This window comes from Papilio machaon, chromosome 14 (assembly GCF_912999745.1).
Source record: "Papilio machaon chromosome 14, ilPapMach1.1, whole genome shotgun sequence".
NCBI lineage: Eukaryota > Metazoa > Arthropoda > Insecta > Lepidoptera > Papilionidae > Papilio > Papilio machaon.
Genome location: NC_059999.1, coordinates 1,217,426 through 1,231,127, shown reverse-complemented (window position 1 = coordinate 1,231,127; position 13,702 = coordinate 1,217,426). Strand labels below are relative to the sequence as shown.

The window sequence follows — 13,702 nt, the reverse complement described above, 5'->3', positions numbered from 1 at the left end:
AAACCATTTAATTTTCTCAGTAAATAGAAAATAAATGCTAATTTTAAATATTTTTCAGAATTTTTACATCTACTAAGGAATAAGCTATATGATTTAAAAAAAAATTACTGAAAATTTCATTAAATTTGAATGTACATATTTTGTCAACCCCTGTTCATTTTCAAAGAAAATAATTATAACTTGAAAGACTGTCTTAAAAATTAATAAGTTGAACAAGCACTGGTATATCCTTAAAAAAACCTAGCACAGCCTAAGCTCTTACTATTACTAGTTCTTACAATTAAAGGCATGATGTATCCTAGACCCCCAATGGGACAAAACTAGTCGGTTCTTACAATGGACCGGACTGAACCTGAGTTTAGTCGTAATTTATTTAGTTCATATCTGTGATCCCCAGAAAGGTGCAGAACCCCTAGGGTCCATGGCAGACCCAGTAGAAGTGTATGATGGCAGACAATAAAGTTGGAGGATACGCGAAGGACGAAGGTAGCTAAAAATTTATTAGCAGAAATGTAAAAGGGGTCTATGAGAAAAAGTTTGAGAATCTCTGGTTTATATTTCTTGAATATATGAATGACAAAGAAAGGTACTACGCGGTATTGGGCACTACAGTACTAGGGTAAACTCCGTTTCCTTCCACTTTGATCTCCCCGCTCACGATCTGCTGCAGTTGGTTCTCATACGCATGGCCGTCAGATATCTCCAACTTGCTGACCAGACTCCGCACCACAATGATTAAATACAAATGTATACCTGTTGAGTAATATATAAATAAGTTAGTTAAATATAGCCCAGCATCTTGAGCTGTTGCTGTGCCCGCTCAACAGTGCCACTCAGAAGACGTGCAATGCCAAACAGAAGACAGGCATGAAGTGAGAATAACACAACGTGTCGTCTAGTAAGTGTATATACCAAAGGCCACTTTTACTTCTCTTCCCCTTTCCATCCTTTTCTTATAGGAAAAAGATGGGAGGGGAAATTGGAATTGGGGTAAATGATGTATAGGATGGGAACAGTCTATGGGTATTTATCACTTTGCTATTTTAACGAAATCTGATTACTGTTAGCTTATTTGCCAGCTCCTATTGTAAAAAAATTTAAGTGCCTCAAGACTATTAAGGAATATTGTTAAGTATATAAATACTACTTACATAGTCCAGTTATGTAGAGACATAACATTTCAATGACCATTCCGAAGTAACGTGAATTTACTAAAGATACGATTTGAATTATAAACGTCATCAGCATGGTCGCCACAGCGTAGTAATAGAAGCTCCTTAAGAATAAAATATTCCTCTGAAACAAACATATCAATATAACCCTAGGTTGGAAAAACTTCAGCAACTCAGTATTATGTGAACTCGTGAGTGAATCGTGAACTCTTCGTAAGTCAAGGACAAGTTCGTATTAGGAACCCGAACGACGGATACATGGTCATGAGGGAACAAAGCAAATTGTCGCAGGACGTGGCCAGTCGCTATTTGAGATGTTTTCCGGAAAACATTACGTTCTTTGCTAACGAGGGGAATTTCATTTATGCCAGTGTTTTTACAAAGAAGGTAAAAACAGAATAACTAAATATGGAATTACTTTCAATTATAAGTTCTCTTTGGCAATAATTTTGAAACCAATTAAGTTAATCTAAAATCAAATTTTCAATTCCTTTAAAAACATTATTTTAATATCCGCTAAAATTCTGGTCGTATAATAAAATGGTACACTTTATTGGTATAACTTCTGAAGTAAAACTCAGATATTATGGTACAATTTGCCGGTATAATTTGTTGGTAAAATTCGTTATAACTTAGTGGTAAACCTAATTTAATATAACCAACATCTTACTTTATGCGCACCGTACACCAGCGCAACATTCATTAGAATCTCCACACAGTAAATGCCTACACACACACCGTCTTCAAATTCGGAGGTGGAGCCGTGGTACACCATGGTGAAGCCGAGCTCGTGGTGCACAGAGTAGCTATACAGAGACAGCATGACGACAGAGAACAACTGAAAATGTAGACTTTTATTAATAAACATCATACTCTACGACGAACCCTGTAAAAATTAGGAGATTAAATGTTAGGTTATTATGCGTGAACAGTTTTTTTGGAATATATTCGTCAGCTCAAACTTCAGCGTTGTTGGTTTCACTTGGAGTCAACGCGTCGCCGTTTTGATTTTTAATTTTTCTTAAATAATGAATAAGTGTTATTACAGTTGTTTATTTCCAAAAAAAAATGATATACATATCCACTTTGAGTTCGATGACCCAATAAACAATCACATAAAAATATAAGGACCCCTGATGCTCAGGACATCGAACCCATATTAATAGCGCTTTCAAATATCACGGCGTCAAATCCGGTCAAGAAATTTTAATCTTGTTTACTTACGCTCTTTGTATTATATAATAATAATAATAATAATAAATCTTTATTGTACATTTTACATATCTATTTCATTATAACCTTGACTCCTTTACTAGGTTGCCCTGTATTAAAGGAGCCAATGACTTCCCTTATATGTTCAATTGTATGTACAATTTTTGAATTTAATGAACATTTTAAAAACAAAAGAGAAAAAGTAAACCAAAGTAATATATGTGTGTGTGTGCGTGTGTGTGTGTGTGCGTGTGTGTGTGTGTGCGTGTGTGTGTGTGTGTGTGTGTGTGTGTGTGTGTGTGTGTGTGTGTGTGTGTGTGTGTGTGTGTGCGCGCGCATGTGTGTCTGTACTGATGTTGATTTGTGTTCGCGTGTATGTATGCGTGAATGGGTTTTTATGTGAATATGGATGTGAGGTGTGTGTGAATAAGTAGCATTGTTAATCATTACATATCAATGTTTCGCAATCGTTATAATCCATATCTTCTAACCATTTCTTAGTTACTTTCCTCATATGAAATGATTTCAGACCTCTTATATTATGCTTCTTATTAACAGCATTATATAAATGTGGAGCCTGGAACTTAAACTGTCTTACAGCGAGGGCACTTTTTACAGTTGGAAGATGGAACATTTTAATTCTTGTACTTTGCAGTGATGTCATATTCATTGTGTTTTTATGTAGTCGTTTTATACATTCAAAAATATATGTTTTACGAATACTTAAGATCTTTGCTATTTTATATAGGTCATTAGTTGGATGTTTGTATGGAAGTTTTAGCATAACTTTTAGTACAGCTCTCTGGGCCCGTTCTGCTTCGAGAAGCCAGGTTTTAGAAGCCCCTCCCCAAGAGCAGACACAGTAAGTTATAAGACAGTGACACAGAGCATTATAGGTTTTATGCAGGAGTTCCTGATTAGCAACCGCTCTGAGTTTCCTGAAGATGATTATTAGTCTTCTTATGCGGTTAGCAACACATCTGATATGTTCATTCCAGTTTAGGTGCTCGTCGAGTATTACTCCAAGGTATTTAAAAATATTTGCTCGTTTTATATCAGTGCATGAGCAGTTAGTGTTGTAATTAAGATTTCTGTTGCAGGGGGCTTCATGTATGATGATTGTTAAGTCATTAGGAGGCTTGGATCTTGCAGTTTTGTAGAAGGGTACAAATTTTGTTTTGGAGGTATTAAGAGTTAGCAGGTTGTTTTCTAACCACCTCGTCACAGTAGTTAGTCCCTGTTCTGCTTCTTCCTTCACAGACTTCCATGTACTATTGTGGAAAAGTATAGCTGTATCATCCGCAAACATTAGTACATCTGCATTATGAAGGGTAATTTCACATAGTTCGTTTATGTAAATAAGGAATAGGGTCGGACCAAGCGTGCTGCCCTGAGGCACCCCATAGTCAGAGCTAGCAGGTGCACTGACTACCGATCCCACTCGGACTCTTTGTGTCCTATTTTTTAAGTAATCTCTAAACCACGACAAAGCTGTACCTCTTATCCCACAGTTCTCTAGTTTTGTCAACAGCACTTCTACCGAGACAGTGTCAAACGCCTTTTGCATATCTAGGAAAACACCTATGCATTTATCTCCCTTTTCTATGTATTCCGTTACTTTTTCAGTTAATAACAGTACAGCATCATTTGTTGATCGGTTCTGTCGGAATCCATATTGGGTATTAGCTAGTAGGTTTTTCTTTTCTAAATATGCTATAAGTCTATTATTAACCACCTTCTCAATTATTTTTGACAATGTCGAAAGCAAAGATATAGGGCGGTAATTTGTTGGGCTTAGTTTATCTCCGGATTTGTGTATAGGAACAATTATTGTTTCCTTGAAAATATCTGGGAAATAGCCTGTCTCAAAACTAAGATTAATAAGATATGAAATAGGTTTAGATAAGTATTGATCATATTTGTTATTTTCTATGATAAATATGTTTTTTGCCTAGTATTACTATCTGTTTGTTTGTCCTAATAATAATTTTATTTTACTCGTACGATTAAGTTATACCTCGGACAAAGATTTAGTCTAGCCATTGAAAGGCGGAACGCTGTCAGTATCTTCGGAACCTTGCCTAAAGGGACACCTTTTAATGACATATTTTAGTTTTTATGTATTATATTTAGATTAAATCCATGTTTATTTTAAGCTAGTTCGCTTTTAATGAAATATAAGTTATACTTAATCTTATATAAATAAAATAAAATAAAAATAAATATATGTGAGTATGTATATTATATTCGACCACGGTCAAATTTATTTATTGAAATGAAAAAAAAAATTACGTATTGTGAAATGTAAGCAATTCTTGATCTGTGCTCTATAAAATTAACAAACCTTTTTAATATACATCCCGAAAGCGTGATTCAGTGTTAAAATTAACAGATCCTTATTTTACCAATAATTTCAGATAAAGGAGTAAAATAGATTTCAATGGCTGGTCTTGTACCTAAACATACTTGTCACTTCTTGAAAACAAACAGCAATATGTTTTATATAAAGTTTCAACAGTGTAAACCCAAAGTAAACTTGAACATCAACACACCATGACGTCAGAGATATGTTCGCTTTGACCCAATTGGTCCTCAGTCTTAAGACTTCAGGTCAAGAGCGAGGGACGTATCTCGTCACTGTGTAGATAATAGGAACATGCATGATAGTTGCAGCAGACTACTATTTAAGTTTCCACTACCGAAACATAAATACAGAAACATATTATCATCACACTTATTCTCTTATTAAAAATAGAGATAGCAATATGTTATTGTTCAGTAATTTTAATAATAATAATACGATTTCAATTTCAAGGTTTCAGATAGTTTGTAATTAAAAAATGCAGAAAAATTATTCCTTGATTGGGAATCGAACTTAAGTTACAATGTAGAGTATGTTTTAAGATAACTATAACCATAGCTGTTCAGTAGTTTTTGCTAATGTAGAAACTTAACAAAATAATTGAAGACCATAATCCGACATCATGTTTAAAAATAAAAATACACATCTCACATTATTTAAAAATTAAATAATACTTACGATATTAACGTATCCAAATATCAGAGCACCTTTCCGTAGAGGCAGACAAAAGCAACATCTGAATAACTTTGGTATTTCGCAATACATTTTGTTTGTTGTTGGATCACACGAACACTAAGACACTTGCGCACGCGCAGTCGTCCAATATGAGACTGACTGAAACGTCCGGTGTTTGGTATATTTATGTACATGTGAACAGCTTCCGTCGGTTTGTCCGAGACCGAGATAAAACACTTAATTATTATTATAGCGCTTCGAACTTATTTTTAGTTGTAATTTAAACTTAATAAAAACAGTTGACAATTAGGTCAACATTTGATGTTTTTAATTTCAAATGTTTGAATGTTTAAACTCAAAGAATAAGAAGTTTCATTATAATTCCTTTTGTTCCCGATTTGTGGCTATTTTTAAGAAGTTTATCAATCGTTTTCTTTTTTTTTATCAATTGCCATTGTCAATTATCATCATAAGCTCACTGTACGTCCCCACTGAGAGGCACATATCCTACCCTAAGTCAGGGGTGACTAGATTTTATGTTTATTCTTTAAAGCGTAAATAAGAGACACTTTTAACTATTTACATCTCATTTATTACATGGTTGTCATGGCAACGAGTGTGGACACATCACTAGACCATAGTCAACTACGCAGGTCCAGTTCGGGTAGACTATACACATATCGTTTTATTTCTACGCAGATATGTGCAGGTTGCATCACGATGTTTTCCTTCACTGTAAGAAAGTAGGTTAAAGGTACATGCGTAAATCGAAAATCCATTGGTACATGGCGGGATTCGAACCCAGGACCTGTAGGTTACAAGCTCAACTCCTGAGCCACCGACGCTCCATACAACTATACAATATCTACATCTTTAAAATAAATGAAATTAGAGTGTCTGTAAAAAAATCTTTAAAATATTTTATAAACATAAGAATTTTTATTATAACAAATTATTTGTTTTACTTATGTTATATATTTTATTTTTAAAATTTTTTGTCTGTTGACTATTTTTTTTTTTAATCCATACTTAAAAAGTCACAGACTACTAATTTGATATACTTAATCTGAACTTTTTTAGTAATAAAAGCTAAGCTAAAAATCAAATGAAATCCATTTGTCAATATCATCGTCAACATTATCAATATCCCGATGAGTTTCCACTGTCTAAAAACCTATTTAAAACATATTAGATAACATAAATAAAAAGCAGGATTGATAAAAATGTATACTTCATAACAATAACAGCGGAAAGCCCGCTTAGTATCGGAAGTTCACATTTTGTTTGTTTCGGAAATTACATAAGCGTATTTACCAATTGCAGATCGGATTATAAACAACATATAGTATAACCCCGACAATGTCAGAAACGATTTGATTATTTCTGTAAATAGAGATAAAGATTCTACGAACTTAATCTTAATTATTATGTTATGTCGACGCATTATTAGTCTGCAGAATTTTTTATCGTAGTATATCAATAATTTTTTATCGTAACATTAAATGGAATAATTTAGAAATTGTTTTTTTAAAATTCTCTATTTTATTTACAATCAACTCTAATTATTCGCGATCTTCTTACACGCGATTTTACAATTCACGGGCAAAAAAAAATTGTAAACAAATACCTGGAGAGCGCCGGTGGCTCAGGGGTTAAACACTTGACTTGCAATCTGCAGGTCTTGGGTTCGAATCCCGCCATGTACCAATGTGTTTTTCGATTTACATGTGTACATTTATCCGACGTTCTTACGGTTAAGGAAAACATCGTGATGTCTTCCTTCACCGTGCTATCTGCACATATCTGAGAAGAAATTCAATGATATGTATGTGTTGAGTGAACCAACCTAGTCACCTCTAACTCCGAGGCTCCGAGTCCCTCAGTGGTGACGTATAGTGAGCTGATAATGATGATGATGAAATCTCTGGACATACCAAAAAATTTAGTAGCGATTTCAGTATACGTGGAAAATTCACGTTATGTACGTAACTCCCGCGAATAGAGATTTAACTGTGTTTATATCCAAAACAGATTAAATAATTAATTGATTTAGAATATTAAAAATATAATATTAAGAAGCTATACGAGACAAAATTAATTTTATATTCATTTCATTCATTCATTCATTCAGTAAAATAAATTAAAAATGTCTCCAATATAAATTTATATTAATCTATTTAGAATCTCATTCAAATTTATTATCCTTTAATTTAGTTAAAAAATATATACAGTAACTGCAACTTTACATTCAATTATCTTTTACAATTTTTTTATATGTTTATCAATGGCTCCTACGTAAACTATCCGAAGTGAAAAAATTTAACTTTACAGTAGAGCACTTTTAAGGTTCCTGAACTACTTATTATATCATATTTTGTACACTATTACAAATGTTATTTATATTGAAGTTATTATTTTATATATATGTTGTACTGACTACAACTGCCGAAGTGGTACCTCCAACGCTTCCCTGCCCCACCTGCACCTGCTATTAATCCTCAACTTGAACCGATCGTTCGATTTGATTATATATAAAAAAATTGTGCTCACTTATTTGCCTAAAATTTTATTTTCATCATCATCAGCTCACTATACATCCCCACCGAGGGGCTCGGAGCCTACCCCAAGTTAGGGGTGACTAGGTCATAAATTTTATTTTCGATATAGCCAAAATAAAAATTGCAAATAAACCATTGTAGTAATAAGTGAAAAAAGACTTAAACGACACTTTCGTCATTTTACGTAGGAGCCATCGATATACATGTCGATGTACAGTGAAACATTACTTAAATTTTAATTAGAGAGAAATAATGTTTTCAGTAAACATCTTTAAATAATTAAAAACTAAAAAAAGTCGTAATTAATATAACAGTATAACAATTCTTACTTTATTTTTAATAAGTTTAGAAAATATACGCTAATAGATCGACAACATTATCTTACACGGTGAAGATTAGTGATACGTACGATATTAATAATAATAAATCTTTATCGCTCTTCCGACATTGTCAAAAGAATATAAAAACAACTGGACTGTAGATGTTTTGTCATGAGTTTGTATGCTTCAACATCGCGATAGCAGCGCCTCTTACACCGAGATGATTGTTTGTTCTACTATAGTCAGAAGATTATCAATTTTCTCGACTCTCTATTATTGGGCTGCCACAAATATTTAATTGATTCTGATCATAAATAACTGCCACTAGTATTTCCTTATCTTTCTTCATCTCACTCTCTTCTTCCAAATACGGCGGTAGTTCTAACACTGTCGGTCTACTTGGTCTTGTATTTCTAGTTTCTAGTACAGAACTACTATGTTGAAGTAATTGGTCTTGATTGAAGATTATTTCGACATCTTTAATATTTACTTCTTTCTCATTTGAAGATGTACATTGAGATGTTACATTAGTTGCTATAACTTCAGAAGTGTTAGGTAACATAGGTTCATTACATGTACATGTTTCGCAATGATTTGATATATTATGACGTATGTTCTCTTCTATTTGATTATTGACATCTGTTGGTGTGTCAATGGCTTCGACATTTGTTGTATCGGGTAAGTATATAATAAGTTTTGATTTTCCTTTTAATTGCTTGTATTCACTGGATAGCGCCAATAAGTTGTACCCTTCGAATACTGGAAAAGAGATTTTAATAAAGTTTTGTCTAGTCTATTCATACTGATTACTGAGTCCTAAAGAAAACCTTTTTATAGTTATTTTCATTACGTTCTTGTTGATTGAAAGAAAAAACGACAAACTACTCGTCAAGAGGATTCAAACGAGCCCAAACTCGATGAGGTTGTGTCGTTTCATTCCATCATTAGATCAGAAGCACTTGACTTGCAATCTGCAGGTCCTGGGTTCGAATCCCGCCATGTACCAATGTGTTTTTCGATTTTCGATTTACATATGTACATTTATCCGACGTTCTTACAGTGAAGGAAAACATCGTGATGCTGCACATATCTGAGAAGAAATTCAATGATATGTGTGAAGTCAACCCGCACTTGGCCAGCGTGGTTGACTATGTCCTAGTCACCCCTAACTTAGTGTAGGCTCCGAGCCCCTCAGGGGGGAGGTATAGTGAGCTGATGATGATTTCTAATTTACGAGTTTTACTTATGGTGTCGATTAAAATCTAAAATTCTATTTATACTTACAAATGCAAAAAAGAACTAGGACTTTAGAGAATAATTGAGTAATTACTGCTCCAAAAAATGATAATATAATGTCCAGTATCCAATTTAGAGTATTGTTAAATATTACTAATTTCAAAATTTTCGGCTTCTTCTGAAACAGTAACAAATTTAACGGTAAATATTCAAACCCCTTCTTTTAGGATCGCTAGAGTGATAGAAACTTTGTAAGAAAAAAAACTGTATGTACTATATTACTCGTATACCATTAAGTTTTATCTAAAAAAAAAAATGGCTGAGAAGTATTCAAAAAATTAAGCAAAAAATATTTAAAAATATGTATAAAAAATCATTTCGAAATAGTATCAATGCTTTAAAAAAACTGTACTCCCGTTTTGTTCCGAATTCTCTACTTGTCAACTTTAAAAAAAGGTCATTCATTTAAATTACTAGTACTGGCTGTATATATATAAAAAATAATTACTTTGTACATTGCATAAATTGTGGACACAAGAGACAAGATATAAATCATTTTGAAGATACACCAGAATATTAAGTAAGATAGGAGCAAAGTGTAGATTTTCTTCGCTCGCTCAAGCTTCACATCCGTCAAATTAACTTCCAAGTAATCTTCCAATGCTGTCATATCCATTGAAAATAGAAATCTTCCCCCTTCTACTATGTAGTAGACCATAATAATGTTGAGTACAGTCGCAATTATGTAGAACACCTAAAACAATGAAATACCAAGAACTTTAAAAAGAGAGAAGGGTACTCAAAGGATATAGATGACATAATTAACAAGAGAGCGATGAAAAAAATGACGACAAAGTTCGAACAAGGACGATTATTGGTGCACCTACCCTCCGTGAGTAGGATAAGAACAGAGAGATAATGATGACCTAAAGCAAAAGTAAAGTGTAGTGGTAGAAACTACATACATTTGATGGATGGAGGTGTTAAAATGCTCAATTCGTCAAAAACGAGTTCGAATCCAGTAGGAATAAAAACTACCTTTTGCACACTACAGATGACAGCACGATCAAGAGTGACAGTAGCACTAACAATACCACAAATATAAAAAAGACTATATTTTACTAGCGGTCGCCCGCGACTCCGTCCGTGCGTAGTTAAAAAATGGGGGGGAGTTATGAAAAATAGATGTTGGCCAATTCTCAGACCTACTGAATATGCTCACAAAATTTCATGAGAATCGGTCAAGCCGTTTCGGAGGAGTACGGTGACGAAAACTGTGACACGAGAATTTTATATATTAGATATACAAAGTACTAGGTAGTCTGTGGATTGTAGTTATAGCAACGATTTCCGTCAAATTTGTCTCCAAAAACTCTACAAGTAAATTTTATGATAGTTTAGCTGTATAATTATTACATGAAGCGAAAACTTTGGATGGCTGTTTGTTTGAAATATCTCCGGAACGGCTCAACGTATCCTGATGAAGCTTTGCACAGATGTAGAATATAGTCTGTAAGAACACATAGGCTACTTATTAAATTTTTATTTAATTCTGAGTGTACGGAGTCACGGGCGACAGCTTGTCAAAAAAAACAGTCTGATTATGAATTATGGTCGAATTTTGACTAATGAGCTACTTGTAAAAGTAATACTTACCAAACAGATTGCACTTCTTATGTATAGGCCGGTTCTCAGTTTGCAGACTCCGCAGTAGAGGTGAAGCTCTGGCCAATACCATTTTGCCTTCTTTTTATATCTGAAATAAATAACATCATAATATTAACACCCTGTATAATCTGGTAGAAAGGCATTTGACAAGGAAAACTATATGAAAATGGTGGTGTACATCGGTAGAAGTAATCTTAGGAAGAGATGGATAGATCATGTGATAGGTGACATTATTAAGAAGGGAATGATGACCAGGATGACGGAAGATAGAGGAGGAAACTTGGTGCGCCGACCGCGACACAGTGTGAAATTAAAACAGAAAAGATAAAGTCTGAATTTGTTTTTTCCTATTTCTGTACAAAATCCCTTTCTCTATCAAATTCACTACCCCATTCCATTCTATTTTAAGTTAAGGGTGGGAAGGGAAATGGGACTAAAATTAGGTCTCCGACATGCACACAGTCTGAAGACTGTACGCGGAATTACTTCCACTTGACGCCTTTCTTCTGTGTGGTCGTGGTATTTCACAGAGCGAGCCGGCACATTCGTGCAACATATGTTTTTGCTCTACCACTGTTAATATTGTAGCAGTAATCACCCCATTCAAAACAATTCATATTGTTGATAAGATATCGTTACAAGAAAAACAGTATCTTTATAAAAATCTCTACACCTAATACTAAATCTGATACATTGAATACATATTGAGTTATTTAAGAATTATACTAAAAATTTTGATATTATTTCTTTATTGATTTGTAAATTATTTTCGCTTTATTACAATAAAAGTAAATCAAAGACATTTAAAATATATGTATATCAATAGACAGAATGTTATGAACCAATCCGTGTTATAAAAAAGGTAGTTTTGGTTGCCTACTTTCCCCCGCGACTCTGTCCGCGTGCCATTAAAAAAACTTTATTAGAAGTCATTTGTTTTTCCAGACTATGTTCTACATCTGTGCCAAATTTCATCAAGATCCATACCGCCGTCCCGGAGATACCTTCAAACAAACATGCATCCATCCATCCAAACATTCGCATTATAATATTAGTAAGATTACGCTTAAAATATTTGAAAAAATAATATCCGGTTTATAACAAAAATTATATTTAACTAGCTTTTACCCGCGACTCCGTCCGCGCGGAATAAAAAAAAAGAAAAAGAAAACGGGGTTATCCTATGTCCTTTTCCTGGTTCTAAGCTACCTGCCCACCAATTTTCAGTCAAATCGATTCAGCCGTTCTTGAGTTATAAATGGTGTAACTAACACGACTTTCTTTTATATATATAAGATATAGAATAGATAAGAAATATCTTTAGAGTAAACGCACCACTCAACGAGTTGTCAAGGTAATGTTTTATGCACACATGTTAGATTTATATTTGTGGGTTTGTGTGTAAATTAATTTATCTTGTTGCATAAAGGACTGAGCCGAATTATACGACTAAGTCAATCGATGTTATTCTTTCCCTGATTATAATAAAGGTACAGACAATTTTTTTAACTAGTAAAACGTTTATATGGGAATATTTTTAAAATCTAACGTATGAAATATCACAACTCACCTTTGAATGCTCTTCTTGGTGCCTTCCCGACAATATTCCATAAGCTCCCGTAGGCTGCGTTGTCTAAAAAGCTCCATAACTCGAATCAATCACGATTACATCACTAAATATATTTTTTCATTATATTAAATATATTTTAGAACATATTTATATTTATCACCATAATTTAAATTGCGTTATATGCGTAGTAATAACATTTTATTAATTGCATATTAATATATCTATGAAGTAAAACGTGAAACTAAACATGTAACACGATAACTGTGAACACCAGAAATATTATCGACGTCGAACACTAATCTTATCTTTTGCAAATATTTTATTATCTCATTGACGAGACGCGTTTATTTAACGATTTCAATAATAATGATAATGAATATGATTTAAATGATAAAAATAACAAACACTTCTAATTTGCTGCCTTGTAATAAAATTATATATATTTCCATACAAACTCTACATTATGCGATGTTGCATAACATTTTTCATTTTCTTACAAATAGGAGCTTTTTTAATAACATCGAACTAAGTTAAGTTTGTAGGTTATAAATCTAAGGCGTGGTTATTAATTAAAAAAGAAAATTGTCGTTTAAAATTGGGTGAAGTTTTTGATGAATAATAAATACAGAATTTAATTCTTAAATCATAGATAGTCAAAATGGTACTTTATACAGTTTATTTCAATGGGGAGAAAAACTGAAAGCTCTGCCAAAAGATACTTGTGTGACTATACCAGTGATCTCTGTAAATATATAAGCGATTGCTTGGAAATTATAGCTTTTGGTTTGTTCCGATTTATACGCGCCTATTGATGTTACGTGAAAGTTAATTTTATCTATGTTATTAGTTTGAATTCACATCACCGCTATAAACCGCTATAAACCGCTACCAACCAAAATGGCGTAAATCAAATAGGCACAAAAAACTAC

The 13,702-nt window shown here is 33.3% G+C and overlaps 2 protein-coding genes across 2 annotated transcripts; both read right to left on the bottom strand.

The window, feature by feature from the left end:
* Positions 1-149: 149 nt before the first annotated feature.
* On the bottom strand, positions 150-5,602 carry LOC106711975. Its single transcript, XM_014504411.2, has 4 exons — positions 5,425-5,602; positions 1,843-2,010; positions 1,152-1,296; positions 150-753 (listed from the first exon to the last, which is right to left on the bottom strand). The coding sequence occupies exons 1-4, from the start codon at positions 5,509-5,511 to the stop codon at positions 590-592; spliced, it is 564 nt and encodes a 187-aa protein (XP_014359897.2). The 5' UTR covers positions 5,512-5,602; the 3' UTR covers positions 150-589.
* Positions 5,603-8,406: 2,804 nt separating this feature from the next.
* On the bottom strand, positions 8,407-12,933 carry LOC106711972. The gene is made up of 5 exons (XM_014504405.2): positions 12,774-12,933; positions 11,192-11,291; positions 10,044-10,289; positions 9,584-9,713; positions 8,407-9,058 (listed from the first exon to the last, which is right to left on the bottom strand). The coding sequence occupies exons 1-5, from the start codon at positions 12,848-12,850 to the stop codon at positions 8,553-8,555; spliced, it is 1,059 nt and encodes a 352-aa protein (XP_014359891.2). The 5' UTR covers positions 12,851-12,933; the 3' UTR covers positions 8,407-8,552.
* Positions 12,934-13,702: the final 769 nt, after the last annotated feature.

Coding starts and splice junctions, on each gene's coding strand:
- LOC106711975 (XM_014504411.2), bottom strand. CDS start 5,511: ATGTATTGCGAAATACCAAAGTTATTCAGATGTTGCTTTTGTCTGCCT. Junction 1,297..1,842: donor TGGTGTACGGTGCGCATAAA/GTAAGATGTTGG, acceptor TGTTTGTTTCAG/AGGAATATTTTATTCTTAAG. Junction 754..1,151: donor TCTCTACATAACTGGACTAT/GTAAGTAGTATT, acceptor ATTACTCAACAG/GTATACATTTGTATTTAATC.
- LOC106711972 (XM_014504405.2), bottom strand. CDS start 12,850: ATGGAGCTTTTTAGACAACGCAGCCTACGGGAGCTTATGGAATATTGT. Junction 10,290..11,191: donor TAAGAAGTGCAATCTGTTTG/GTAAGTATTACT, acceptor TCATTGTTTTAG/GTGTTCTACATAATTGCGAC. Junction 9,059..9,583: donor CCTAGTTCTTTTTTGCATTT/GTAAGTATAAAT, acceptor TCTCTTTTCCAG/TATTCGAAGGGTACAACTTA.